The sequence below is a fragment of the Caloenas nicobarica genome, chromosome 36, assembly GCF_036013445.1.
Source record: "Caloenas nicobarica isolate bCalNic1 chromosome 36, bCalNic1.hap1, whole genome shotgun sequence".
In the NCBI taxonomy this organism is placed as follows: domain Eukaryota; kingdom Metazoa; phylum Chordata; class Aves; order Columbiformes; family Columbidae; genus Caloenas; species Caloenas nicobarica.
This window is the reverse complement of record NC_088280.1, coordinates 1,148,661-1,174,093: the sequence shown is the minus strand read 5'-3', so window position 1 is coordinate 1,174,093 and position 25,433 is coordinate 1,148,661. Positions and strand designations below refer to the sequence as shown.

General features: G+C 50.3%; 2 protein-coding genes across 5 annotated transcripts in view; one reads left to right on the top strand and one right to left on the bottom strand.

Annotated features, from left to right (window-relative positions):
* XAB2 (XPA binding protein 2) overlaps positions 1–25,433 on the top strand; it is a 202,005-nt gene that overhangs the window by 154,917 nt on the left and 21,655 nt on the right. The gene's annotated exons all lie outside the window — the stretch shown is intronic.
* Positions 651–24,175, bottom strand: AKAP8 (A-kinase anchoring protein 8). Of its 4 annotated transcripts, none has more exons than XM_065655041.1 (14): positions 24,097–24,175; positions 19,658–19,696; positions 19,000–19,032; positions 17,274–17,547; positions 12,930–13,521; positions 11,509–11,650; positions 10,825–10,872; positions 8,933–9,029; positions 8,250–8,391; positions 5,919–6,012; positions 4,952–5,082; positions 4,223–4,318; positions 1,240–1,719; positions 651–1,045 (listed from the first exon to the last, which is right to left on the bottom strand). In XM_065655041.1, exons 1-13 carry the CDS (start codon positions 24,113–24,115, stop codon positions 1,267–1,269), a joined length of 2,160 nt encoding a protein of 719 aa, XP_065511113.1. In that variant the 5' UTR covers positions 24,116–24,175; the 3' UTR covers positions 651–1,045; positions 1,240–1,266. The 4 variants fall into 4 exon arrangements, 3 of the variants coding, with proteins under 3 accessions (XP_065511113.1, XP_065511112.1, XP_065511114.1); XR_010607754.1 differs by lacking the exon at positions 651–1,045 and adding an exon at positions 2,861–3,033 and having other exon boundaries at positions 1,640–1,719; XM_065655040.1 differs by having other exon boundaries at positions 651–1,719.

Sequence of the window (25,433 nt, the reverse complement as noted above, 5' to 3'; positions counted from 1 at the left end):
GATAATTTGGGGGGAAAAAAGGGGAGAAAAAAGATTTTGGGGGAAAAATATAAGAGCTATTTGGGGAAATAAAGATTTTTGGGGAAAAGAGATTTGGGGGAAAAAAGATTTTGGGGAAAGAGTCTTGGAAAAAAAGAGATTTTCGTGGAAAAAGGTTTTGTGGGAAAAAAATAATTTTGGCGAAAAAAATATTTGGGGAAAAAAATTTGGGGGAAAAAATATTCTGGGGGAAAAAATTTAGGGGAAGAAATGATTTTTTGGGGGAGAAAGATTTTTTGGGGAAAAAAGATTTTTTTGGGGAAAAAAGATTTTTTTGGGGAAAAAAGATTTTTTTGGGGAAAAAAAAAAGAGATTTCTTGGGAAAAAAATAACAGTTTAGGGGGAAAAAAAAAATCCTGGGGGAAAAAATGGATTTTGAGGAAAAAACAATATTTGGGGGAAAAAATATGTATATTTTGGGGGAAAAAAAAAATATTTGGAAGAAAAATGAGATTTTAGGGAAATAAACCGAGGGTTTTACTCCACATCCAGCCTCACCCTGACAAACACCCAATTATTTCTAATTTTTGGGGGTGAATCCATCAGGAATCGGGTTCGGACTCAGACGCTGCAGCCACAACCCGCAAATTCTGCCAGAAAAGGGATTTTTGGGGAAAACGCAACTTTATTTCCTCGGCCCAGAGCGAATCTCCACACAAACACCCGCCCGGTTCTAGAGATAATTAAGCTTAAAAAAACTAATTACCGACCCCCATCCTCACACGTACCAGAGGTAGATGCAAATTAACGCCGTTCCCAACTGAAAAAAAATTCCACTTTTTGGGAAATAACTCCAGAAAAACGCCCCAAACTGCGGATTTTCGGCGCCGGCTCCGTCCGTTTCTGCCGCGTTTAAACCCAAAGAGGCGCTGGGATGGAATCGATTCTTTTATTAGAACTTTACCAAACCTCAATTTTCTTTTTTTTTCCTCCTTTTTCTTTCTAAAATTCTCCCCAAAAAGCCGCAGCCAGAGGGTTTCTCGGGGAAATTCCTGCGCTCTTCGTCCTAAAACAACAACAACAAAAATAAGGAATTTGCAGAAAACGAAGCAAAACGAATCACCGGGAGGGGAGGGGCTGGTCCCTAACGAAGCGGCCGCGTCCCTCCCCTTAATTAAAAGCAAAATTGGCCCCGTTTGGGCGTTTCGCTGGAAAAACGAGAAAAAGAACGACCGGAAAAATCGCGGATTTCGGCATCACCTGCAGGAAATATTCAAATATTCACAGTTATTCCGCGGGCGCCTCCTCGGGCGCAGCCGCCGCGTCGCTCCCGCTTTCCTCCTCTTTAGCCCGACCCTCGGGTTCATTTTGGGGAGAAACGGCCGATTTTGGGGGATTTTCCGGATCCGCGGGCGGCTCTTGGGCGTCACCCGCGGGCGCCGGCGCCTCTGATGTCGCTGCTGGCGTCACCTCCGGCGTCACCTCCGACGTCACCTCCTCCTCCTCCGCTTCGTCGTCCTGCAGGAACGGCGGCATCAGCAGCTGGTTTTGCTCGCCCAGGTTTTTCAGGAATTCCTCGCGTTTGGGCGATTCCGGGGCGGTCTGGGGCGGTTCGGCGGGTTCGGCGGTTGCGCCGTCTCCCGCAGCGGCCGCCGGCGGTTCCGCGGCGGCGTCGCCGGCGCCGTCCAGCGCGTCGTCCACGTCCTGGTCCGCGATCTCGTCCGTGAAAGGATCTTCTCCCTGCGGAAAATAAAACGGGAGAGAGACCGAGAGTCAGCGGAGAAAACCCCGGAGAGGGCGAGCGGGCGAATTCTTAAAAACGGTGGAAAAAATAAAATCAAATTCAAAGGAAATCCGGCGTGGAAAATCCCGAAGGATTTGCAGCGAGAGAAGAACCCGGGGAGAAGTATCGGTTACGAAATCCCATCTCCTGCGCGGCGGCTGAACCGGCGGCCGGCGGCTCCGCTCCCGGGCGGAATTTTGGGTTTAAAGGAGACGATTAAAATCCAAAGGGAATTTCTGCCCCAGGCGCCAGCGGCCGGTTCCCCTCCCCGCGGGGAGAGCGGCGACGCTTCCAGCTTCTCGCTTTGACGGGAAACGGAGGAATCCAGGCGCCGTCGTCACCTCGCGGCCTGAGACCCTCCACGTTTTAGGCGTGTTTGGGGTTTTTTTTTTTTTTAGGTTTTTCGTGGGTTTTAAAGTTGGTTTTTGACCTCTTTACCTTTCTCCGGCCGCCGGCGGATCCCGGCACAGGAGGACGGGGCGAGCGCTGCCCCGCGACCTCCACCTTGCTCGTCGTCGCCATGCTGGGACAAACCCGACAAATTCCTCAAAATTCCCTTTTTTTTTTTTTTGGCTTATTTTTCACCGCGCCATCGCGGCGAGGGGGGCTGGGCGGCACCCGAAACCCGATTGACTGCGGCGCGGCGGGGAAAACGTTCCAATTTTTTTTTTAAATCGGGAAGGAAAAAGCTCTCCGGAGCTTTCCTCCCTTTTTTAATCCCCTGCCCGTGGGTCGATCTCAACCCCTTGGGGGTTCCGAGCGCGGCGGATCCGCGCGGGCGGAGGAGAAACCTCAACGTTTGCCTTCCCTGGGCCGAGCGGCGCGACCCGCGGAGGTGGCGGAAAGGGGCTAAACCTGGAAACCTCCGGGTTTTACCGGGCGATCTGGACGCGCCGTCCGCGATCGCGGGGCCGCCGGGGGCCGAGTCCACGCGCGGCGGAGCCGCTGGCGGCTTCCCCGGGACGAGGGAGCCTCGAATCGCCTCTTGCTGCGGCCAAGTCCTGGTTTAACGCCTCGCCCCGCGGCTCCGGCCCTTCCTTGCGGGGGGAAGTTTCCCCAGAGCGGGTTTGTTATGGCGAAGGCGGCTCTTGGCATTACCTGAAATCCTCAGATTTTCCTCTCCACCCCTTTTCAGTCTGGTTTTGCACCTGGGAATGATACGGAGCCGGTGCCGGGATGGATCCGGAGATCTCCTCGTGCCGCGGGGTGATTTATTTCTGCCGCCAGCCTTTGATACCGTTGATCATGAGCTGTGGAGGCGCCTGCGGACCCTGGCAGGGGTAGACGGGAGTTGCACTTGAGCGGTTCCGGCCTTTCGAGAGGTTTATTTTTATTTTTTTTTTTGCGGTTAATTTTTCGCAGAGAGACGGCGGAGGTCGGCACCTCGCCTGCCCCAAGGGCTGGCTCTCTTTTTTTTTTTTTTGTTATTTTTCTCCTGTGGGGTACCGCAGGGTTTTAGTCTCACCCTCCTGCTCAACGGGTATGAGAGGCCGGGTTTAGGGGGAGACGCCGGGTTTAGGGGGGGGACGCCCGTCCCGCGCCGACAAACTCTCAGCTCAAAGTCTCTTTGCACTGGACCCAGCGGGTGGAGTCGCAGGTTTTAGCAGGTTTTTAAATGTTTTGGCTAGATTTTAGCAGAGACCGGGCATGACGAGAGCAAGCTCAAGCCGGGCTTAGAGCAGAACTAAAGCCCAGGTGCCGGTGGGACGGGGGAAACGTGCTCCCCCGTTTGGGGGGTGCGCGGGGGCAGCTCCCAACGCGTCCTGGGCCGGTCCCGGATTCCCAGGGAACGCACAAGTAGCCAAAAGCGCTTCTGTTCCTCTTCGCTTGCCGGAGGAGGTTTCGACCTTTCCTCGGTTAAACCCACGGACCCGCGCTCACCGGGAGGCGATTTAAGCCGCGCTTAACCCCCCGTGTTCTGAAGTCTGCGCCTTCCAGGCTTCTTTCTGTCATTCCGAACGCTGGTTTGGATTTAAAACGAGCCCTAAGCCTGCCCCCGTGTTCCGTCTCGGCTCTGAAGATCGGCCGCTTCCCCAGGGAAGAGGGAAATAAAAATAAATGGGGGCCAAGGGGGGTGTTTGACTCCCAGGAATCGGATGCGCCCCCGTTTCGGGGCCCACGGCTCGAGGGGCGGCTCTGGGGAATGGAGTTTCTTTGTCTATTTTGCCTCTTTTAAAATTCTATTTCCATTTTGGACCGTTTCGTAATTGATCTACACGTGCCTGGGGACGACCGCAGGTACAGTCTGCGAGTTAAATAAATTTTTAAAAAAACGACAAAAAAAAGAAAACCACAACCAACAAGAGAAATGGCAAAACGTCTACGGAGAGAAGAAACCAGACCAAGGTTTGGAGACAAAAGGCAGTGGACGTGGCGTCGTGTCCTGGCACCGCCGCGCAGCCCGCGGCGAGACACGGCTCCGGGACGGCGGCCGGAGCTGCCGGACTCTCCTGCACTCACCTTGAGGTATTTTTCCAGCATTTTGACGATGTGTTTGTTATTCAGGACGCTCTTGGCGACGTGTAAGCTGGTTTTCTTGAACTGCTCTGCAGCCATCTGGGAAGGGAACGAATAGCGGGGTGAGCGGAACGGGGAAAGAGCCGCAACGAGGAGCTCGGCTCCGGGGTTTGGGTTCCCTCCTCTTCCACAGGGCTTGGAAAATCTGATCTCAAATCCCAGAAAATGTCAGGAAAAGGGGGGGCAAGGGGGCACCCGCATCCCCTTTGCCTGGGGGAACGTCCCGAACACCCCGAGCTGGAGCCCGGGCAGCAAACACTCCAAGACGGAGGAGACGGAGCCGCAGCTCGGACACCGATTACGCCTCATTTATGAACCCCCAAGCGCCCACAAAGGCCATTTTTAATTTTAATCCCTAGCAAGCGCTGCACATTTTGAAAGAGGGAGTGTTCGGTCTGCACATTTACGCAGGACGGCCGGATAACGTACCCCGCTAAACCCCCAGCACAGAAAACACCCCGATTTCCCTCTTAACATCAGCTTTTCTCTACCTCCCCGCTTCTCACCCCCGCCGTGCTTCCTTACAGAGCAAACCCTGCGCAGCCCGCACGTCACCGTCCCGCAGCCCCTTTTCCTTCCCCGGTTTCACCTCGCGGTGCGATGTGAGACTCCGAGGAGGTTTTTTTAAGAGGGGCGGATCGAGCTCGGTCGGGGCCGAGCGGCGCCGCTCACCCTGCGGTTGCGGTTGTGGTCGGCGGATCGCAGGTGCCGCTGCAGGAGGTGGTTCTGCGCCGGGATCAACATGTCGCAGGCCAAGCAGTGAGCCGCCTCGATCTTCTTGAAGAAATGCTCCTGGCCGATCCCTGCGGCCGCAACATCGCAAAACCCCAAAAACCAGAGACGTTCGGTCAGTTCACATCACCTTCCCACCCCTCGAACAACCCCAGCGCCCGGATTCCTTCCAGTTTCTGCCTCCAGAGGCAAAACCAATCACTACGTTGCTCTAAGATGGGGAGGAGAGGTTTATTTTTTCCTCTCAAACAGATCGTAGCGATGCAGCGCCCAAGAGTAAGAGGAACAGAGAGGAGAACAGCCCCGGGTACAAATAAATCCACTTACTGAGGCCGTTTCCCTCCCCAAAAAATCTATTTAATGAAGGTGGGAGGAAGAATTCGTGCTTTCCCCAGCCCGGGGTTTGTTCCTCCTCTCTACTTAGGCTCAGGTTTTCTGCCAGCGAGATTTTAGAGCCGACGTGTGGCTTAACTAAACTCCGCTCCCCGCACAGAAAACGCGGTCGGGGACACAAACATCGATCAGCCCAAGCGGATTTTTCCCCATCGCGTTTGTTGCCACGACAGATCAACTTTCTTTTAACGTTAAACACAGCGGCTGCGTTCACCGAACAGCCCCAAAATGAAGAATTTTGGGAGTTTTCCCCCTCTTTACCATGTTTTCTGACATCGCACAAGCCTCACGAATCTGCCGCTGGAGAAACAGCAGCGAGCCCAGACCTTCCCCCTTCCCCACCAAAATTATTTATTTCACAAAGCTGGCAAAAAAAACCCACCCGAAACCTGAGGCTGAGGTACCCAAATCCTTCACGTTTGTGCTGCTGTTTCTCTTTGGGAACAATATTAATTTGTTTTTTTTTTTTTTTTTACGCACTCGCTCTGTCTCCGGACGCGGAACGGACACTCACCCTTAAAAGGATCCGGTTTCTGTTTCGTTCCCTCTTTCTCCGTCAGCTCCTGGCGCCGCTTCTCGATTTTTTTATTCCTGTTGACGATGTATTCCTGGAAGGGACGAGGACAAAACTCGTCGTCTTCAAAACACACCAAGACCATCGAGGGGCTCAAAAGGGAAACGAGTTCTCCAGAGCAAACCCCTAGGGTGAATTAACGAGACCAGGCGGGTGTTTTCCCCTCCCCGTCGCTGCTAATTTCTACCGAATCGAACCCAAACTGAGCCCTGCTCTCACATCGCCATCAAATTCCTCCCGGGAAAACCCGAATCCTCAAAAAACGCCCCCAAAACGCAAACGCTGGTCACCCAGAAAAATGCGACGCCTCGGTTCTCGTCCCTCCTTCCTCAGCTCTAGATGTGGAGATGGTGGAAACAATCTCGGGGATATTAATTTCTGGTCTTTCTCTTCGAATTTGCACAATTAACTTTCCCTCCCGACGGGGAAACGCGTGGGGAACCGCGTCGTGCCAAGTGATGTCATCGGTGACGCGTTAACGAGCGGCGATGCGAGCAAACCGGGGCGGGGATGAGTTTGTAGCCCCTTGCGCGCTTGTGTGAGCCTAAAAATCCCAAACTGAGCCCTGGAAAGCCCGAATTTCAGCCTAGATATCCCTCATTAAGCCTAAAAATCCCAAACTAAGCCTGTTTGTGCCACATCTAGCCTGGAAATCCCAAACTAAGCCTGGAAATCCCCCATTAAGCCTAAATATTCCACATTAAGCCTAAATATCCCAAACTAAGCCTGGCTGCCCCACGCTAAGCCTGGAAGTCCCTTATTAAGACTAGATGACCCAAACTAAGCCTGGATGTCCCACACTAAGCCTGACTGCCCCACGGTAAGCCTGGACGTCCCTTACTAAGACTAGATAACCCACACTAAGCCTGGACGCCCCACGCTAAGCCTGGACGTCCCTTATTAAGACTAGATGACCCAAACTAAGCCTGGCTGCCCCACGCTAAGCCTGGATGCCCCTTATTAAGGCTAGATATCCCAAACTAAGTCTGGACACCCCACGCTAAGCCTGGACGTCCCTTATTAAGACTAGATAACCCACACTAAGCCTGAAAATCCCAAATTAAGCCTGGATGGATGTCCCACATTCAGCCCGGAAACCCCAAACTAAGCCTGGATGCCCCTTATTAAGGCTACATAACCCAAACTAAGCCTGCACGTCCCTTATTAAGACTAAATAATCCAAACTAAGCCTGGACGTCCCACACTAAGCCTGGCTCTTCCACGCTAAGCCTGGACATCCCTTATTAAGACTAGATGACCCAAACTAAGCCTGGACACCCCACGCTAAGCCTGGACGTCCCTTATTAAGACTAGATGACCCAAACTAAGCCTGACTGCCCCACGCTAAGCCTGGACGTCCCTTACTAAAACTAGATAACCCACACTAAGCCTGGACGCCCCACGCTAAGCCTGGACGTCCCTTATTAAGACTAGATGACCCAAACTAAGCCTGGCTGCCCCACGCTAAGCCTGGGTGCCCCTTATTAAGAGTAGATATCCCAAACTAAGCCTGGACATTCCTTATTTAGACTAGATAACCCAAACTAAGCCTGAAAATCCCAAATTAAGCCTGGATGGATGTCCCGCATTCAGCCCGGAAACCCCAAACTAAGCCTGGATGCCCCTTATTAAGGCTACATAACCCAAACTAAGCCTGCACGTCCCTTATTAAGACTAAATAATCCAAAACAAGCCTGGACGTCCCACACTAAGCCTGGCTCTTCCACGCTAAGGCTGGACATCCCTTATTAAGACTAGATAACCCACACTAAGCCTAACTGCCCCACACTAAGCCTGGACGTCCCTTATTAGGACTAGATAACCCACACTAAGCCTGGCTGCCCCACGCTAAGCCTGGACGTCCCTTATTAAGACTAGATAACCCACACTAAGCCTGGACACCCCACGCTAAGCCTGGACGTCCCTTATTAAGACTAGATAACCCACACTAAGCCTGGCTGCCCCACGCTAAGCCTGGACGTCCCTTATTAAGACTAGATAACCCACACTAAGCCTGGCTGCCCCACGCTAAGCCTGGACGTCCCTTACTAAGACTAGATGACCCAAACTAAGCCTGGACACCCCACGCTAAGCCTGGACGTCCCTTATTAAGACTAGATGACCCAAACTAAGCCTGGATGTCCCACACCAAGCCTGGATGTCCCACGCTAAGCCTGGCTGTCCCTTATTAAGACTAGATGACCCAAACTAAGCCTGGACGTCCCAGCGGCCGCAGGGAAGGGCTGAGGCAAGGCTGAGCAGCCCCCGTACCTGCAGGAACTCAACGGTTTTATCGGGGAGTTTGGTGCCGATGTATCGCAAAGTCTCTTTGTGGAACTTGCTCTGGAGGTGTTTCTGGATCTCCTCCTCCTCAAAACTGCGGAACTTGCAGACGGAACAGGCAAACTGGATCCTAAACGGAGCAAGTGGACGGCAAAGGAGGAACAAGCTCAGCTTAACGAGAACATCAACATGGAGACCGGCACCGGCCCGTTGTAGTTTTCTACCTCTTCGTTTTTTCCACCCAATTTTACTTTGTAATCGCTGTAAAAGCTGCACGGATTCAACGGCACCTAATTCTCCGTAAAACTCGATTTATGCTACGGGACTGGACGTTAAAACCCCACAGGAGTTTAAAAGCAACTGGAGAAATCACGAGGGCAGAAGGTGAATTAAACTCTTGGAGATAAAAAGCCCCGACATACAGAAACGCTGTTAGTTTCGTCTTATTTAATACTGAAGCTGCACATAACACCACTTAAAACACCCTTCTGAATTTATAACTTATCGTTTATAAACACCGCGGTATTCTCCTCATCTTAAAAGAGTCACAAAACACACAAAAAGGGGGAAAAAAAACCTGTTGAAATCAGCAAGCGGAGCCCCAAACCAGGATCCTCCATTCGTGGGGAGGAATAACCGGGGCAGATATTCATATTATTAATATTATTCACCTGTCCATAGCGCGATCCCGCATCCGATCTCTTCTCCGCTGCTTCTCCCTCTTCTTTTTCACCTCCTCATCATCATCTTCACAACCTTCTCCAGACGCTGGGGAGGAAGGAAAAGAATAAATCAAAATTATTGTGGTTACAAATCACCCACTTTGAGGAAACCAGGATGTAAAACCACATCGTGCGCCCTGTAGTGGTTTTTTTTCATTAGATTTAGCCCAACTGTACCTCTTGTTAATCGTAATTTTGTAAATAAAACTTGGGAAGACGATGAGGCATTTAGAAAAACACGGTGAAGTCGGCTTTAATAAAACCAAGGAGGACAGTCAGGGAATAGTCTGCCTGAGACTGTTAAATTATTGGGTGTTCTTTTTGTAGGAATCATTTAGAAATGGCTTTTATTGAATTCACGCAGCAGTGAGTGAATATTTTAGAATTTTAGAAGAATTTCTGGGATCTGCACCTGAATCTGCTGCGGGAAACCTGGGGAAAAGGAACTTTTCCAACAACCCCTCAGTTTCCTCACGAATTCCTTTGTAATTAGTGGGAAAGCGCAAAAAAAAAAAATAACTAAAGATTCAGCCGATCTCATCTCTGCGGCGTTTTGGGGTAAAAAGCTGCGGGTCACGGCGTCAGCTTCGCAGGGTAATAATTCACCTGCAGCGTTTTCAGGTAAAGGAGCCCGGAGAGCAGAGCTGGGCATCAAAGGGAGGATGAAATGAGAATTTAACATCCAGCTCCACCCGAGTTTAATCCCGGAAACAACCTCAAAGCGGCAAGAAAAGTCCCGCACGTGGTTTTCCCCAAACGCAAAAAGCACCACGTGCCGGGGGCTGATGTGTCGTTACCCAAAAAGGCCGATCCCAAAGCAGCTCAAGTGGTTTCAGCTACTTCAGATAACACGGTTTTTATATTAAGTGTTCTAATATACCTCGATACATCCCTATTGATTTGAAAAAACGAAAACAAACCAGTGACTGAAGCATTCACAGAAAATTCTCTCGTTTAGGGTATTTTTGCTCTGCCCTGTTGTGAGATACGTGTGTCCCCAGCACCGTCCTCCAAGCACGGCAGGAAAATAAACTCAATAAAATAAACTCGATAAAATAAACCAATGGCAGCCATCTGCACTAAGAAAACGAGAAGAAACGCAACGGTTTGGGCGCTTTCCCGATAACCAACGCGGTGCTTTTGTGCCCTGGATGAATTAACAGGTCACAGCTGGAGCCGCATCAGTTTTTGAGCAAGAAACTCCAGTTTTTGGTAGCGAAGCCGACGGGTCGGGCGCAGGGTTAATCCGGGAGGGGTAACGCGCCGCTTTCAGCCGCTAAATCACCCCCAGATCCTCTTCTCCTGGAAAAGAGAAACACAAAAAGCCGCCGCGGTTATTTCTGGAGGTTTGGAGGGTTCACAGCCCCCCCCAGCCAGACCGACGCTTGTGCCATTTGGGGATTAAACACCCATTTTAATTCTAAAATTGCGCAGTTTTCCATCTATCGGGTCGTAGTCGCTGCCGAGTGTCGCTTGTCGCTATAAAATTTAAATAGTTGGGAGCTGAGTCGCCGCCCAAAGGAGCAACGGACTGAGGGTCACAAATAAAACACGCGGCAACGACCCCGAACCAGGAAAGGAACCGACCGCTAATTGGAATTGAGCCCTAACGAGCCGCGCCAGGAGCAGAAATACAAGTGCAGGATCCAACCTTTCATTATAGGGCACCTCGGTGCATGGGGAAACTACGAGGAGCAAATATTTCCACAATATATGGGCTCAAAACACCATTTCTGGGGGGTTTTTAAATATCCTGACCCTCGGTGCGGTTGAAAGAGCAGAGGGAATCACTCGAGCGCTAAATATCTGCCGCAAAACTGATCAAAAAGAGCTACTTACACCTTTGTCAGCTTCATCTCCGGATTTTTCCTCTCCTTCGCCCTCATCTGCTGCGTAAAAGCAAAAAAATCACCATTTAGCTGGTGTTGGGGGGGATTTTCTCCCATTTAACGCCCCAAGGGGCCTAAAAAAAAAAAATCACCAAAAACTGGGATAACGGCTCAAAACGCCCGTGAGGTCACCAAGGGCTCACTGGTCGCTCTTGCAAATTGTCCTCATGTTCAAATGGTTTTGGGCGTTGAATTTTGCCCGTGGCCACGAAATCTGCAGATTGTAAAACCTGCGAGAGTGTTATAACAACGCTGACGATTAAAAAAACCTTTGGAATGGAACAGCTATGGGTCGGTTGAGAGATAAACCACTGAATATCGGGGGAAAAGGGTTGTGCTGGGGGGGATTTTCTCCCATTTAACGCCCCAAGGGGCCTAAAAAAATCACCCAAAACTGGGATAACGGCTCAAAACGCCCGTGAGGTCACCAAGGGCTCACTGGTCGCTCTTGCAAATTGTCCTCATGTTCAAATGGTTTTGGGCGTTGAATTTTGCCCGTGGCCACGAAATCTGCAGATTGTAAAACCTGCGAGAGTGTTATAACAACGCTGACGATTAAAAAAACCTTTGGAATGGAACAACTATGGGTCGGTTGAGAGATAAACCACTGAATATCAGGGGAAAGGGTGAAGGTACCGTTGTCGGAGTCGTCGGCGTCGCTGTCGCTCTTGGCCTGTTTGCTGTCGGGCTCGTCGCCGCTCTGCGACTGTTTGCGCTTGCGGGCGCCGTCCCCCTCCAGCCGCCCGCCCGAGCGGCTCCGGAAACCTCTTCTCTTGGGCTGAAAGCCAAAGAAATGCGTCGTTATTCGGCAGCAAAAAAAAAAAAAAAAAGCTTAAAAACCCAAGTGTTCCGCCCCGTCGCTACAGGTCTGCACGGTGAAATTCTTGGCGCCCCACGGGGTGATTTTGGGGTAGAAATGATTTTATAGGTGGGTTAGAGCCCCCAGAGAGCGGGTTTGAGACGGGGGGAGAGTTCAGAGGTTCTATTTTAGGTGCAAATGGGGGTTGTTTTTTATATATATATATGTGTGTGTGTGTGTGTGTAGAGATACAGAGAGAGAAACAGATATATAGAGACAGATTTATATATAGATAGATATAGATAGAGATATATATAGAGAGATATAGATATATAGAGATATAGGTATATATATGGCGACATTCTGCTCTATCCAGGGAAATTTAAATTATTTCCAGAGGTTTATTTTAGGGGCAAATGAGTGGGTTTTATATATATATATAGTTATATTTACATAAATATGCATGTGTATGTAGATAGATATAGATATATATCTATAAAAATGGTGACATTCTGCTCTATCCAGGGAAATTTAAATTATTTCCAGAGGTTTATTTTAGGTGCAAATGAGTGTGGTTTCTATATATATATATTTTTATATATACATTATATATATTTTTATATATATATTTTATATATTTTTATATATGTTATATATATTTTTATATAATATATATTTATATATAAAATATATATATAATATTTTAATATATATTTTATAGATGTATATTTATCTATATTTTTAAATATAGATATTATACATATATATTAAAAAATGTGTGTGTATATGTAGATAAATATATAAAAATGGAAATTTAGATTATTTCCAGAGGTTCTATTTTAGGTGCAAATCAGCGTTTTATACATATATTTTTTTAATATACATATATATGTGTGTGTGTATATTTATATTTTGATATATATATGAAAAGAAAAAAATAGATAACTATCTAACTGGGGACATTCTGCTCTATCCAGGGAAATTTAAATGATGTTCAGAGCTTCTATTTTAGGTGCAAATGGGTGGTGTATATTTTTTTATATATATATGTGTGCGTGTGTGGGTATGTAGACGCATATATATAAAAACGGTGCCATTCTGCTCTACCCAGGGAAACGTAACCGATTTGACACTGGAATCACGGCCAATTCAGCCGCCCGCTCCGCGCACGGCCGAGCGGCGCAGACGTCCCACCGCGGCCACCACAACCCCGTTTTTTCCCAGGCAAAACCCCCCCCCGCCGAATTTGCCGACTTACAGCGAGCGTGTTGACGTGCCAGGGCGCGGCGCCCGCGCGGTCCCGGTTGCGCTGCCGCCCCATCCCGTACGGCGCGTTCCCGTACCGGCCCATGCCCGACATCCCCATCGCGCCGTAGTCGTAGTCGCCGTAATCGCCGTAATCGCCATAATCGCCGTAATCGCCGTAATCCCCGTAGTCGCCGTAATCGCCGTAATCCCCATAGTCGCCGTAATCGGGGACGAGGGCTTGGGAGAAGAGGGACGGGAGGCGGTTGGAGCCGCCGCCGCCCATCCCGCGCCCGCCCATGTAGTTGAGCTCGTTCCACCGCGCCGAGAGCCGCTCGGAGCTGGACGACGGCATCAAGTGCTCGGAGCGGTTGAAGCCGCCCGAGCGGCCGCGGTTCTGAGCGCGGTTCTGGCCCCGGCCGCGGATCAGCCCGTAGTTGTTGCCCCGGTTGCGGGATTGATCCCGGCGGGCGTCGAACTGGCTGCCGAAGGAGTCGCCGCGCTCGGCGGCCGCGTCGCCGTAATCGTAGCCGGGGCGGAACACGTCGCGGTCGTTCAGCGAGGGCCGCGAGTCGTACGAGTCAAAGGACTCGAATCGGAAGGAGCTGCGGGGGAGACAACAGTCAGGACCTAAATTAACATCTTACACACGTTTGCATCACAATCTAGATGTCTTTGGCCAGAAAAATGAGATAAAAACATCTTTAAACCCAGCCGACCCATCATTTTCTGCACCCGCTCCAGTTTGATTTATTCTCCCGGGAACTCAGGAAAATATAAAATAACCATGTTTTATACAACTATGTTTTACAGCACAAGGATCTGAGCAGAAATCCTTCCGCGATGTCGTCACTTCACTATCTTTATGGCACAAGAATGCTCTGCATTAGGTTTTGCCGGCGGAAAAGCTGATCCCAAAAGCTTCTCCGGATCAAAACTGCTTCTCGTTGGCCCTTGGCTGGACCTGGGGGTGAATTAACGCAATAAACCCCTCGGGATCGTGTCTGCGAGCACCAAACGGCAAAAAAAAGGTGAAACTTCACCTATTCAGTAACTCTCATCAAGATCTACATTACTATTTCAACGTGCACCGATGTAAAAACCTCCAGACCGGCACAATTTAACCCAGCGGGAGAAAAAATGGAATTAGTGGGCAGGCGTGAGAAGGGATGCGGAGGGGAAAATACTGAAAGAAACCTAAATTATAAATAAAAAGAACTTCTGGCAAATCTAGGAATTGAGCGGAGACTGGAAGCTTGATGTGTATGTGAAACTTTATATGTTTGAAATATATATATACACACATATATATGTACAATATGTACATGCACAGGCGAAAAATAAGAGTTCAGCTCGTTTTCCAGGGAGCAAACGCTGGATTGTGCCCGTGCAACCGGAACAGCTTAATCTGAATTTATAGCAAATAAAAGGCTTGATATGTTTGAGATAGATAGATTTGTAAATATATATATAAAATATGTACGTGTGAGGGCAGGTAAAACAATAAGAGTCAAGCTCGTTTTCCAGGGAGCGAATGCTGTGTCACGCCTGCGCAACCGGAACAGCTTCATCTGAATTTATAGCAATCGAAAGCTTTGATATGTTTATATATATGTACATATATATGTAAAATATGGACGTATGTGAGGGCAGGTGAAACAATAAGAGTCAAGCTCATTTTCTAGGGAGCGAACGCTGGATTGTGCCCATGCAACCGAACAGCTTCACCTGAATTTATAGCAATTAAAAGGCTTGATATGTTTGAGAGATATATATATATATATTTAAAATATGTACATCTATAAGGGCATGTGAAACAATAAGAATCAAGTGCATTTTCTAGGGAGCGAATGCTGGATCGTGCCTGCGCAACTAGAAGAGCTAAATCTGAATTACTAGTCATTAAAAGCCTTGATATGTTTATATACATATACACATATCCATCCCTAAATCCATCCATCCATCCCTAAAATATGGACATATATGTGTACAGGTAAAAAAATAAGAGCCAAGCTCGTTTTCCAGGCAGCAAACGCTGGATCGCGCCTGCGCAACCCAAACAGCTAAATCTGAATTTCTAGTCATTCAAAGCCTTGATATGTTTATATACATATACACATATCCATCCCTAAATCCATCCATCCCTAAATCCATCCATCTACAAAATATGGACATATATGTGTACAGGTAAAAAAATAAAGAGCCAAGCTCGTTTTCCAGGCAGCGAACGCTGGATCGTGCCTGCGCAACCAGAAGACCTAAATCTGAATTTATAGTCATTCAAAGCCTTGATATGTTTATATACATATACACATATCTATCCCTAAATCCATCCATCCCTAAAATATGGACATATATGTGTACAGGTAAAAAAAATAAGAGCCAAGCTCGTTTTCCAGGCAGCAAACGCTGGATCGCGCCTGCGCAACCCGAACAGCTAAATCTGAATTTATAGTCATTCAAAGCCTTGATATGTTTACATACATATACACATATCCATCCCTAAATCCATCCATCCCTAAATCCATCCATCCGTAAAATATGGACATATATGTGTACAGGTAAAAAAAATACGAGCCAAGCTCGTTTTCCAGGCAGCGAACGCTGGATCGTGCCTGCGCAACCCGAAGACCTAAATCTGAATTTCTAGTCATTCAAAGCCTTGATATGTTTATATACACATACACATATCCATCCCTAAATCCATCCATCCATCCCTAAATCCATCCATCCATCCCTAAATCCATCCATCCCTAAAATATGGACATATATGTGTACAGGTAAAAAAATAAGAGCCAAGCTCGTTTTCCAGGCAGCGAACGCTGGATCATGCCTGCACAACCCGAAGACCTAAATCTGAATTTATAGTCATTCAAAGCCTTGATATGTTTATATACATATACACATATCCATCCCTAAATCCATCCATCCCTAAAATATGGACATATATTTGTACAGGTAAAAAAATAAGAGCCAAGCTCGTTTTCCAGGCAGCGAACGCTGGATCGCGCCTGCGCAACCCAAACAGGTAAATCTGAATTTATAGTCATTCAAAGCCTTGATATGTTTATATACATATACACATATCCATCCCTAAATCCATCCATCCATCCCTAAATCCATCCATCCCTAAATCCATCCATCCCTAAAATATGGACATATATGTGTACAGGTAAAAAAATAAAGAGCCAAGCTCGTTTTCCAGGCAGCGAATGCTGGATCGCGCCTGCGCAACCCAAACAGCTAAATCTGAATTTATAGTCATTCAAAGCCTTGATATGTTTATATACATATACACATATCCATCCCTAAATCCATCCATCCATCCCTAAATCCATCCATCCCTAAAATATGGACATATATGTGTACAGGTAAAAAAATAAGAGCCAAGCTCGTTTTCCAGGCAGCGAACGCTGGATCGTGCCTGCGCAACCAGAAGACCTAAATCTGAATTTCTAGTCATTCAAAGCCTTGATATGTTTATATACATATACACATATCCATCCCTAAATCCATCCATCCATCCCTAAATCCATCCATCCATCCCTAAAATATGGACATATATCTGTACAGGTAAAAAAAAATAAGAGCCAAGCTCGTTTTCCAGGCAGTGAACGCTGGATCGCGCCTGCACAACTCGAAGACCTAAATCTGAATTTATAGTCATTCAAAGCCTTGATATGTTTATATACACATACACATATCTATCCCTAAATCCATCCATCCATCCCTAAATCCATCCATCCCTAAATCCATCCATCCCTAAATCCATCCATCCGTAAAATATGGACATATATGTGTACAGGTAAAAAAAATACGAGCCAAGCTCGTTTTCCAGGCAGCGAACGCTGGATCGCGCCTGCGCAACCCGAAGACCTAAATCTGAATTTCTAGTCATTCAAAGCCTTGATATGTTTATATACACATACACATATCTATCCCTAAATCCATCCATCCATCCCTAAATCCATCCATCCCTAAATCCATCCATCCCTAAATCCATCCATCCGTAAAATATGGACATATATGTGTACAGGTAAAAAAAATACGAGCCAAGCTCGTTTTCCAGGCAGCGAACGCTGGATCGCGCCTGCGCAACCCGAAGACCTAAATCTGAATTTCTAGTCATTCAAAGCCTTGATATGTTTATATACACATACACATATCTATCCCTAAATCCATCCATCCCTAAATCCATCCATCCCTAAAATATGGACATATATGTGTACAGGTAAAAAAAATAAGAGCCAAGCTCGTTTTCCAGGCAGCAAACGCTGGATCGCGCCTGCGCAACCCGAAGACCTAAATCTGACTTCCCAGTGATCCCAGCCCTCGTTATCTCCCCGGGCGGCGTCACCTCTCCTGCTCGTCCAGCCCGTCGCCCGCGGCGCTGCCCTCCTTGGACAGCATGTCCAGGCGCTGGTTGATCTTGGCGATGATGGAGTCGGAGCTCTCGGCGGGCGCGGGCTCGGCGCCGTAGGACGGGACGGTGGCGGCGACGCCGGCGCTCAGCCCCAGCTCCGCGCCCTTCGGCGTCTCCCACCCGCCGGAGCCGCCGGCCGCGTAGTTGTAAGTGGCCGCGGTGTTGGCGGCCGTGGTTTGGGTGTTGTAGTAGTCGTAGCCTTCATAGCCTGCCGGGAAAACGAAATCAAATTCATATTAATATTATAAAGACACCGGAGGAAGAGTTGAGACACAAACGGAGGCGCCGGCTGCAGTTTAAATTCTTTCAAAGAAATTTCATATCTTAAAGGGAAAAATAACTGGGAGTTTGGGAACCTGGCCCAGGGATTCGGGTGTCGCGAGTCTGCTCTGCAGCTTCGAGAGCCCTTTGGGACACCAGCTTGGGGGCATTTTGTCACAAAAACGTCATTTGTTTTACCTTGTAGGGCTGATATTCTCATTATAGGAGCATTTCTGAGGTGCGGTAGAATCTCGCGAAGCCTAATTAGGCTTCGAATACATTATAATAACAACTCGATTAACAAAAAAATCAGCGTTTGGGCTCCATAAAGGACACAAAACCCGCACGCCCTCGGCTCCATCCCTTTCCCAAATGGTGAATTTTTCTCCCCAAAGCACCGAACCACCGGTAAATCCCTCCAGTTCCAACCCCATCCTCGGTTTCCCGTTTCCGGGCTGTCGCTGGCGGGGTTTCTGGTTTCAGGATGTTTGGCCGAGTCCTCGTGGCTACCGACCAGTTCCTGCTTTGGGCTGGGTTTATCTCTTGATTTTTTTTTTTATTTTATTTTAAGGCGGTTTGATGGCTTTTTGGATCTGCGCCGCCACCTCCCTCAACGTGAAAAACAGCAAGGATTCTCCTTGCGCAACGCGAAAGGAAAATCCTGAACGCTTTTAGCGTTGGGCAAGGAGAATCCCTGGGTGATTTGAAGCACGGGAACGGGCGCCGCGGGTCGGATTCAGCATCGCTGAACAAGACCCCGAGCCCAGGTCGCGCGGTCCCGCAAAACGACACAAGGAAACGTCACGTCGCCGCCGCAGACGCAGCCAAAACGGACCGCGGCGAAATAAATCAAAAGAAAATCAAAGCGGGGAGTTGGATTCAAAGAGACGCGGCAGGAAAAGGTCGTGAAGGTGTCGGATGCTCCATGAGATCCCAACCGAATCCGGCAGCTTTAATTCCCCTTTTCCACCAAAAAATTGACGCCGGTACGACCAGCACAGCCTCGTTGTGTCTTTGTTTTCCTCCCATCTGCTGCGATTTGCGGTTTTATTTCCATTCTAAAGCCTCCGGAGCAGGAACGGCCTTTTGGCTCCGCGTCGGCACAATAAACGCACCACGGGGTGCGAGTCCTTGACGGGGCCGCCGGTTTTTACAAAAAAGAGGAAAAATGGAAGAAAAAAACCCCTCGTTTTCATCACTGACTGGGGGTGAGAGGTTTGAATCGCAGCCACATGATGCAAATCGAGGCCAATTAACTAATTGCTCCACGAGGAAAAGTTTATTAGCAAAAGCAAATGGTGTTTTACGGAGGGAAAAGTGCATTTGCGCTGCCGGAATTCTTAATACGAGGGCAAACGTTGGGTTTTGAGGGTCGGTAAATGGATTTATTAACGCTCACCTTGCCAGCTCGTCGCGTTGGCCGCGTAGGTACCTGAACGGGACCAAAAGAAAAGAGTTTCAGCCCAAAAAGCAACAAAGTCCCGGGATTAAATAGAAATAATTCTGTTTAATTGCTGGTAAAAATGATGGAACCTTTAGCACAGAACGGGGAAAAGAAGGAAGCTGGGACTTCCAGCTCATTGTGAAAATGAAAAGCGTAATATATACTTTGAAAAGGCATTTTTTGAAGTGATTTCATATATTTGCGCTTGCAAGCAAGTCAAATGATGCCATAAAAACCCTCAAGTAGCAGTAACAGCAAAGCGCGTTCCTTATAATGATGGATTTATCCCAGGACACGCGTCGTTTTGCGGTGCAAACCTCCGGAGGTAAAGCAAAGCTCGTTATTAATTACACGCACGATTGCGACCAGTTCATCCGGTGTATGACACCGGGAATCGGAGCGATCACGGAAGCACAAGGAGGGAAGAAAAGGGGCAGAAAAAAGGGCCAAAAAGGGGTGAAAAAAGGGCCAAAAAGGGGACCAGAAGGGAAGGGCATCCCCCCAAAAAAGGAGGAAAGGGGCGGAAAAAAAAGGGGGAAAGGGGCGGAAAAAAAAGGGAGGAAAGGGGCGGAAAAAAAAGGGAGGAAAGGGGTGGAAAAAAAAGCAAACTCACCCTGAGCGTTGGTGGCCCCGGCGTTCCAGGTGCCGTAACCTGCAAAACAGACCCCGGGCGATCAGAGGGACCCTGCGCTGGGACGGGCAGAGACTGGAGAGCCTGGGGGGGGCGTTCTACCTGAGCATGGGAACTCAGGATAAACCCCAATTCCAGCCTCCCAAAGCCTGACTTGAAACCCAGGGCTCAGCTCTAAAGCTCCCCAGTTGTGTCAGAGAACAGAAATTAAGGATAAACGCTAATTCCAGTCTCCTAAAGCCTGACTTGAAACCCAGGGCTCCCTGGTTGAGCTGGAGCATGGAAATTAAGGATAAACCCCAAGCACAGCCTCCCAAAGCCTGACTTGAAACCAGAGCTCAGTTCTAAAGCTCTCCGGTTGTGTCAGAGAACACAAATTAAGGATAAATCCCCAATTCCAGCCTCCCAAAGCCTGACTTGAAACCCAGGGCTCAGTTTTAAAGCTCCCCAGTCATGTCAGAGAACAGAAATTAAGGATAAATCCCCAATTCCAGCCTCCCAAAGCCTGACTTGAAACCCAGAGCTCAGCTCTAAAGCTCCTCAGTTGAACCTGAGCAAAGAAATTAAGGATAAACCCCAAGCACAGCCTCCCAAAGCCGGACTTGAAACCCACAGCTCAGTTCTAAAGCTCCCTGGTTGTGTCAGAGAACAGAAATTAAGGGTAAACCCCAAGTGCAGCCTCCCAAAGCCTGACTTGAAACCCAGGGCTCAGCTCTAAAGCTCCTCGGTTGAACCTGAGCAAAGAAATTAAGGATAAACCCCAAGCACAGCCTCCCAAAGCCCGACTTCAACTCCAGAGCTCAGTTTTAAAGCTCCTCGCTCATGTCAGAGAACAGAAATTAAGGATAAACCCCAAGTGCAGCTTCCCAAAGCCTGACTTGAAACCCAGAGCTCCCTGGTTGAGCCGGAGCACGGAAATTAAGGATAAATCCCCAATTCCAGCCTCCCAAAGCCTGACTTGAAACCAGAGCTCAGCTCTAAAGCTCCTCAGTTGAACCTGAGCAAAGAAATTAAGGACAAACCCCAAGCGCAGCCTCCCAAAGCCCGACTTCAACTCCAGAGCTCAGTTCTAAAGCTCCCTGGTTGTGTCACAGAACAGAAATTAAGGATAAACGCCAATTCCAGCCTCCCAAAGCCTGACTTGAAACCAGAGCTCAGCTCTAAAGCTCCTTGCTCATGTCAGAGAACAGAAATTAAGGCTAAACCCCAAGTGCAGCCTCCCAAAGCCTGACTTGAAACCCAGAGCTCCCTGGTTGAGCCTGAGCATGGAAATTAAGGATAAACCCCAAGTGCAGCCTCCCAAAGCCTGACTTGAAACCAGAGCTCAGCTCTAAAGCTCCTCAGTTGAACCTGAGCAAAGAAATTAAGGATAAACCCCAAGCACAGCCTCCCAAAGCCGGACTTTAACCCCAGAGCTCAGTTCTAAAGCTCCCTGGTTGTGTCAGAGAACAGAAATTAAGGATAAACGCCAATTCCAGCCTCCCAAAGCCTGACTTGAAACCCAGGGCTCAGTTTTAAAGCTCCCCAGTCATGTCAGAGAACAGAAATTAAGGATAAACCCCAAGTGCAGCTTCCCAAAGCCTGACTTGAAACCCAGAGCTCCCTGGTTGAGCCAGAGCACGGAAATTAAGGATAAACTCCAAGTGCAGCCTCCCAAAGCCTGACTTGAAACCAGAGCTCAGCTCTAAAGCTCCTCAGTTGAACCTGAGCAAAGAAATTAAGGATAAACCCCAAGCACAGCCTCCCAAAGCCGGACTTCAACTCCAGAGCTCAGTTCTAAAGCTCCCTGGTTGTGTCAGAGAACAGAAATTAAGGATAAACCCCAAGCGCAGCCTCCCAAAGCCTGACATAAAACCCAGAGCTCAATTCTAAAGCTCCCTCCTCCACCCCTAGCAACAAAACCGCTGAGCATACGCGATCGTATCAAGCGACACCGAGTCCCCGGTTGTCACGGGCGCCGTCCCAGCTCGTCACCTGCGCCCGGACACCCTCACTGGCAGCAAAAACTGGGAAAAGGACCCAAAATCAGCTTCTCCGCGGGTCGGTCGATCTGTTTTTCGCCCATCGACGGCAAAACCAGGCACAGCCCTCGTGTTATCGACCCCAACCAGATGTCAGGTCCCAAGCGAGCTCCTCCCCTTCGCTTTTTAAACCATTCAGGGAGCAAAACAGGTCCAGCGCAAAACCTCGAGGCTGTTTCGCCCAAAATGCCCCGTTTTCCAGCCAAACCTCCAGATTCTATGGGATAAAGCTCCTCGCGGTTCAGCCCCGTGCGTACACGTTGGTATCGGGCTCGCTGAGACATGAGACATGTTACGTTTGTCGTCCAGGTATTATCACAATTATTATATGAAGAAATTAAAAAATCTGGGTTAAGCCAAGACCTCGAGCTTTCAAAGCAAAGACCTTGAGCTTTCGTTACATCTTAAAAACGCAGTAATTAAGAGTTCGGTGTCTAATTATCTCACTCGCAAGGCTCAATTATAAAGGACGTTCTCCTCCAAAACACGGAACCGCACGATTCCCAGCACGCAGAGAATTAAAAATAAAGGGGTTGGTTCTAAGCTGAGCCAGCTCCACCTGAGCTTTATTTATCAAACCCACAAGAACTCTAAGAACTCAATTCATTTTTATACCACGCAATGGTAAAAATCCACAACGAAACCTCCCTAAAGCTGCAACGCACTTGGTGGCTTTAACCTATTAATAGTTCCGCACGGCCAAGGGGAGATCCCAGATTTAATCAGCTCGTTAAATCCAACGAGAGATTTCTCAGGAATAACTTTCAGCTGCTTAAACTCTCCCCAGTTGTTTATCGGACTCAGTGAACAGAAACCAGCACTTGTAGAGGACGATTCGCCCCATGTTTTGGGTGGTTTTAATCCCGTCGCAGTTTCTCGCCTCATTTTTACACCTTTAGGAACCGACTTAAACGCTTTAAAAGCATTTAAGAGCAGGATGAAAGAGACGCTGGTGTCGGATCCGCACCAAGTGGAGACAGAGGGAACCTGGAAAGAGCGACTGGTCAACAGGTTTGTCCTCAACACGACGTCCGGATGAATTACGAACCATCTCCGCAGAAAAAGCGCCGTGCGGGGTCTCAGGAACTTGGTAAAACACTCGCAGAAGCGGCACCGCCGCTGCATTGGTTATAAAATCCTGCCGGTGCCATAATTATAAAACCCAAGGAAGCGTTTTAAACAGCCAAGTAAAAGTCGCCCTCGTGGGATCTTTGTGTCTCCAAACAAGCTTCACCGGGGGACTTCAACGTTCATCTGTTAAACGTCAATTGTGGCGATTTCCTTCCAGTTCTACCAGCCTCGTTTCGTAGTTTAAAGAGGTATAAAGACACAGCCAGGGGACGACTCGGCACCGTTTGCTGCTTTGCTGAGTGGTCTTCCCCTCACAAATCGCGTCCTCAGCGCCGGCGAACGAACCGCGAGGACAATAACGGCCCTTTCCGCGCCGCTTTGGTGCCGGTCGGTGGTTCCTTGGGCTCCGTTTGACAAATTGCGACGTTAAACCGAGGAGGGAAAACCCTCGGGGGGCAAAAACACACGCGGGTGTCCGAGGGGGATCTGAGGGGGGGATCTGGGGGGGGAGGGGGATCTGAGGGGGGATCTGGGGGGGGTGGATCTGGGGGGGGGAGGGGGATCTGAGAGGGGATCTGAGGGGGGATCTGGGGGGGGGGAGGGGGATCTGAGAGGGGATCTGAGGGGGGATCTGAGGGGGGGATCTGGGGGGGGGGATCTGGGGGGGGGGATCTGGGGGGGGATCTGGGGGGGGGATCTGGGGGGGGGATGAGCTGTCGTGGGTCGTTTAGAACCAGAGAATCATTCTGGGTGGAAAAGCCCCTCAAGATCGAGCCCACCCATAACCCGACACGTCACTAAAATGTCCCCAAGAACCTCCTCTATTCACCCCACCAAAGGATGGCGGCTCCACTGCCCTGGGCAGCCGATTCCAACGCCCAAAAAGCCTTTTGTGAGGAAATTTTTCCTCACATCCAACCGCCGGGCGGGTTTACGGCTCTGACAGCCCCGGTTGGTTCCGCTGCTGCCGCCCCCGGGGGGATTTTCGGCCCCACCCGGGGTGAAGCCGGTGTCCGGGGGGGGGATCAGCCGATCCATGAGGAGAAGCCCCCGTGAACCCCCCCGGGGATGCCCCCCCAAGGGGCCGGGTCCCCGCGGAGGCCTCGGGGGCGGCGGGAAGAGGCGGGACCGGGCGCACGCGGCGGGGGGCGTGGCCGCGCGGCCGCCATTTTGTGTCGTCTTCAGAAATGGGACCGGCTCCATTTCCGCCCCCCGCCCGTCACGGGAGGCGGGCACGACACCTCCCGCAGGGGCTGCCCCCGAGCCGCCGTGCCGGGGGAAAGGGAAGGGCCGGCCCTCCGCGGCGCCCCGGGACCGCCCCGCACCTACCGCCGTATCCCGGCTCCATCGCTCCCCTCCGCCTCCGGCCGGCGGCACCGCACTGCCCGCCCGCTGCGCAGGCGCGGCGCGCCCGCCGCCCATTGGCCGCTGCGTCCGCTCTGGCCCGCCCACGAAGCTCTTCATTGGCCGTGCTCCAGAAGCCCGCCCCCCGCGCCTGCCATTGGGCGAGCTCGCCGCTGACCAGCCCGCCCCTGTCGGCATCAATCCCCCGATTCTATTGGTGGAGGCCCTGCCTCCGTGCCTGTCAATCACAGGCATGCCCTCTCCTGATTGGGCGGCGGCGCGGGGCTGGCCTGCTCAGGGTGTGTGATGGCGGCGGCGGGGTCGCCGCGGGTCTGGGGGCGCAGCGGCGCTCTCACCCGGCCCTTGGCCCCGCGCCTTTGCCTCTCGGCTCCTAAACCGGCCCTTTAATGTCCCCAGGGTCCCCTGAGGCCCCGGCCATGACACCAGGGGCTGCCCCAGCTCGACTCCAGCGCCTCAACTTGCCGTGCAATTATTAATCGAGTATCGATTACCCTCAACTCCAGCCCCTCAGCCGCGGCTCCCCCGTCCCAGCCCGTCCCCTCAGCAATGGCTCCCCCGTCCCAGCCCGTCCCCTCAGCAATGGCTCCCCCATCCCAGCCCGTCCCCTCAGCAATGGCTCCCCCATCCCATCGCAGCCCGTCCCCTCAGCAATGGCTCCTCTGTCCCATCCCATCCCCTCAGCAATGGCTCCCCCATCCCATCCCATCCCGTCCCCTCAGCAATGGCTCCCCCGTCCCATCCCATCCCGTCCCCTCAGCAATGGCTCCCCCATCCCAGCCCGTCCCCTCAGTGATGGCTCCTCCATCTCCATCCCATCCCATCCCCTCAGTGATGACTCCTCCATCTCCATCCCATCCTATCTGTGATGGCTCCCCCATCTCCATCCCATCCCATCACCTCAGTGATGTCTCCTCCATCCCATCCCCTCCCCTCAGTGATGGCTCCTCCATCCCATCCCATCCCCTCAGTGATGGCTCCTCCATCTCCATCCCATCCCATCCCCTCAGTGATGACTCCTCCATCCCATCCTATCCCATCCCTCAGTGATGGCTCCTCCATCCCATCCCCTCAGCGACGGCTCCTCCATCTCCATCGCATCCCATCCCCTCCCCTCCCCTCAGTGATGGCTCCTCCATCCCATCCTATCCCATCCCCTCAGCGACGGCTCCTCCATCTCCATCGCATCCCATCCCCTCCCCTCCCCTCAGTGATGGCTCCTCCATCCCATCCTATCCCATCCCCTCAGTGATGGCTCCTCCATCTCCATCCCATCCCATCCCCTCAGCAACGGCTCCTCCATC

Bases quoted from the DNA above. Each gene is read 5' to 3' on its own strand.
- AKAP8 (XM_065655040.1), bottom strand. The intron at 8,392-8,932 runs GTGAATAATATT...TGCTCCGTTTAG, and splicing joins CGGGATCGCGCTATGGACAG to GATCCAGTTTGCCTGTTCCG. The intron at 4,319-4,951 runs GTGAGCGGCGCC...TTCCCTTCCCAG, and splicing joins ACCACAACCGCAACCGCAGG to ATGGCTGCAGAGCAGTTCAA.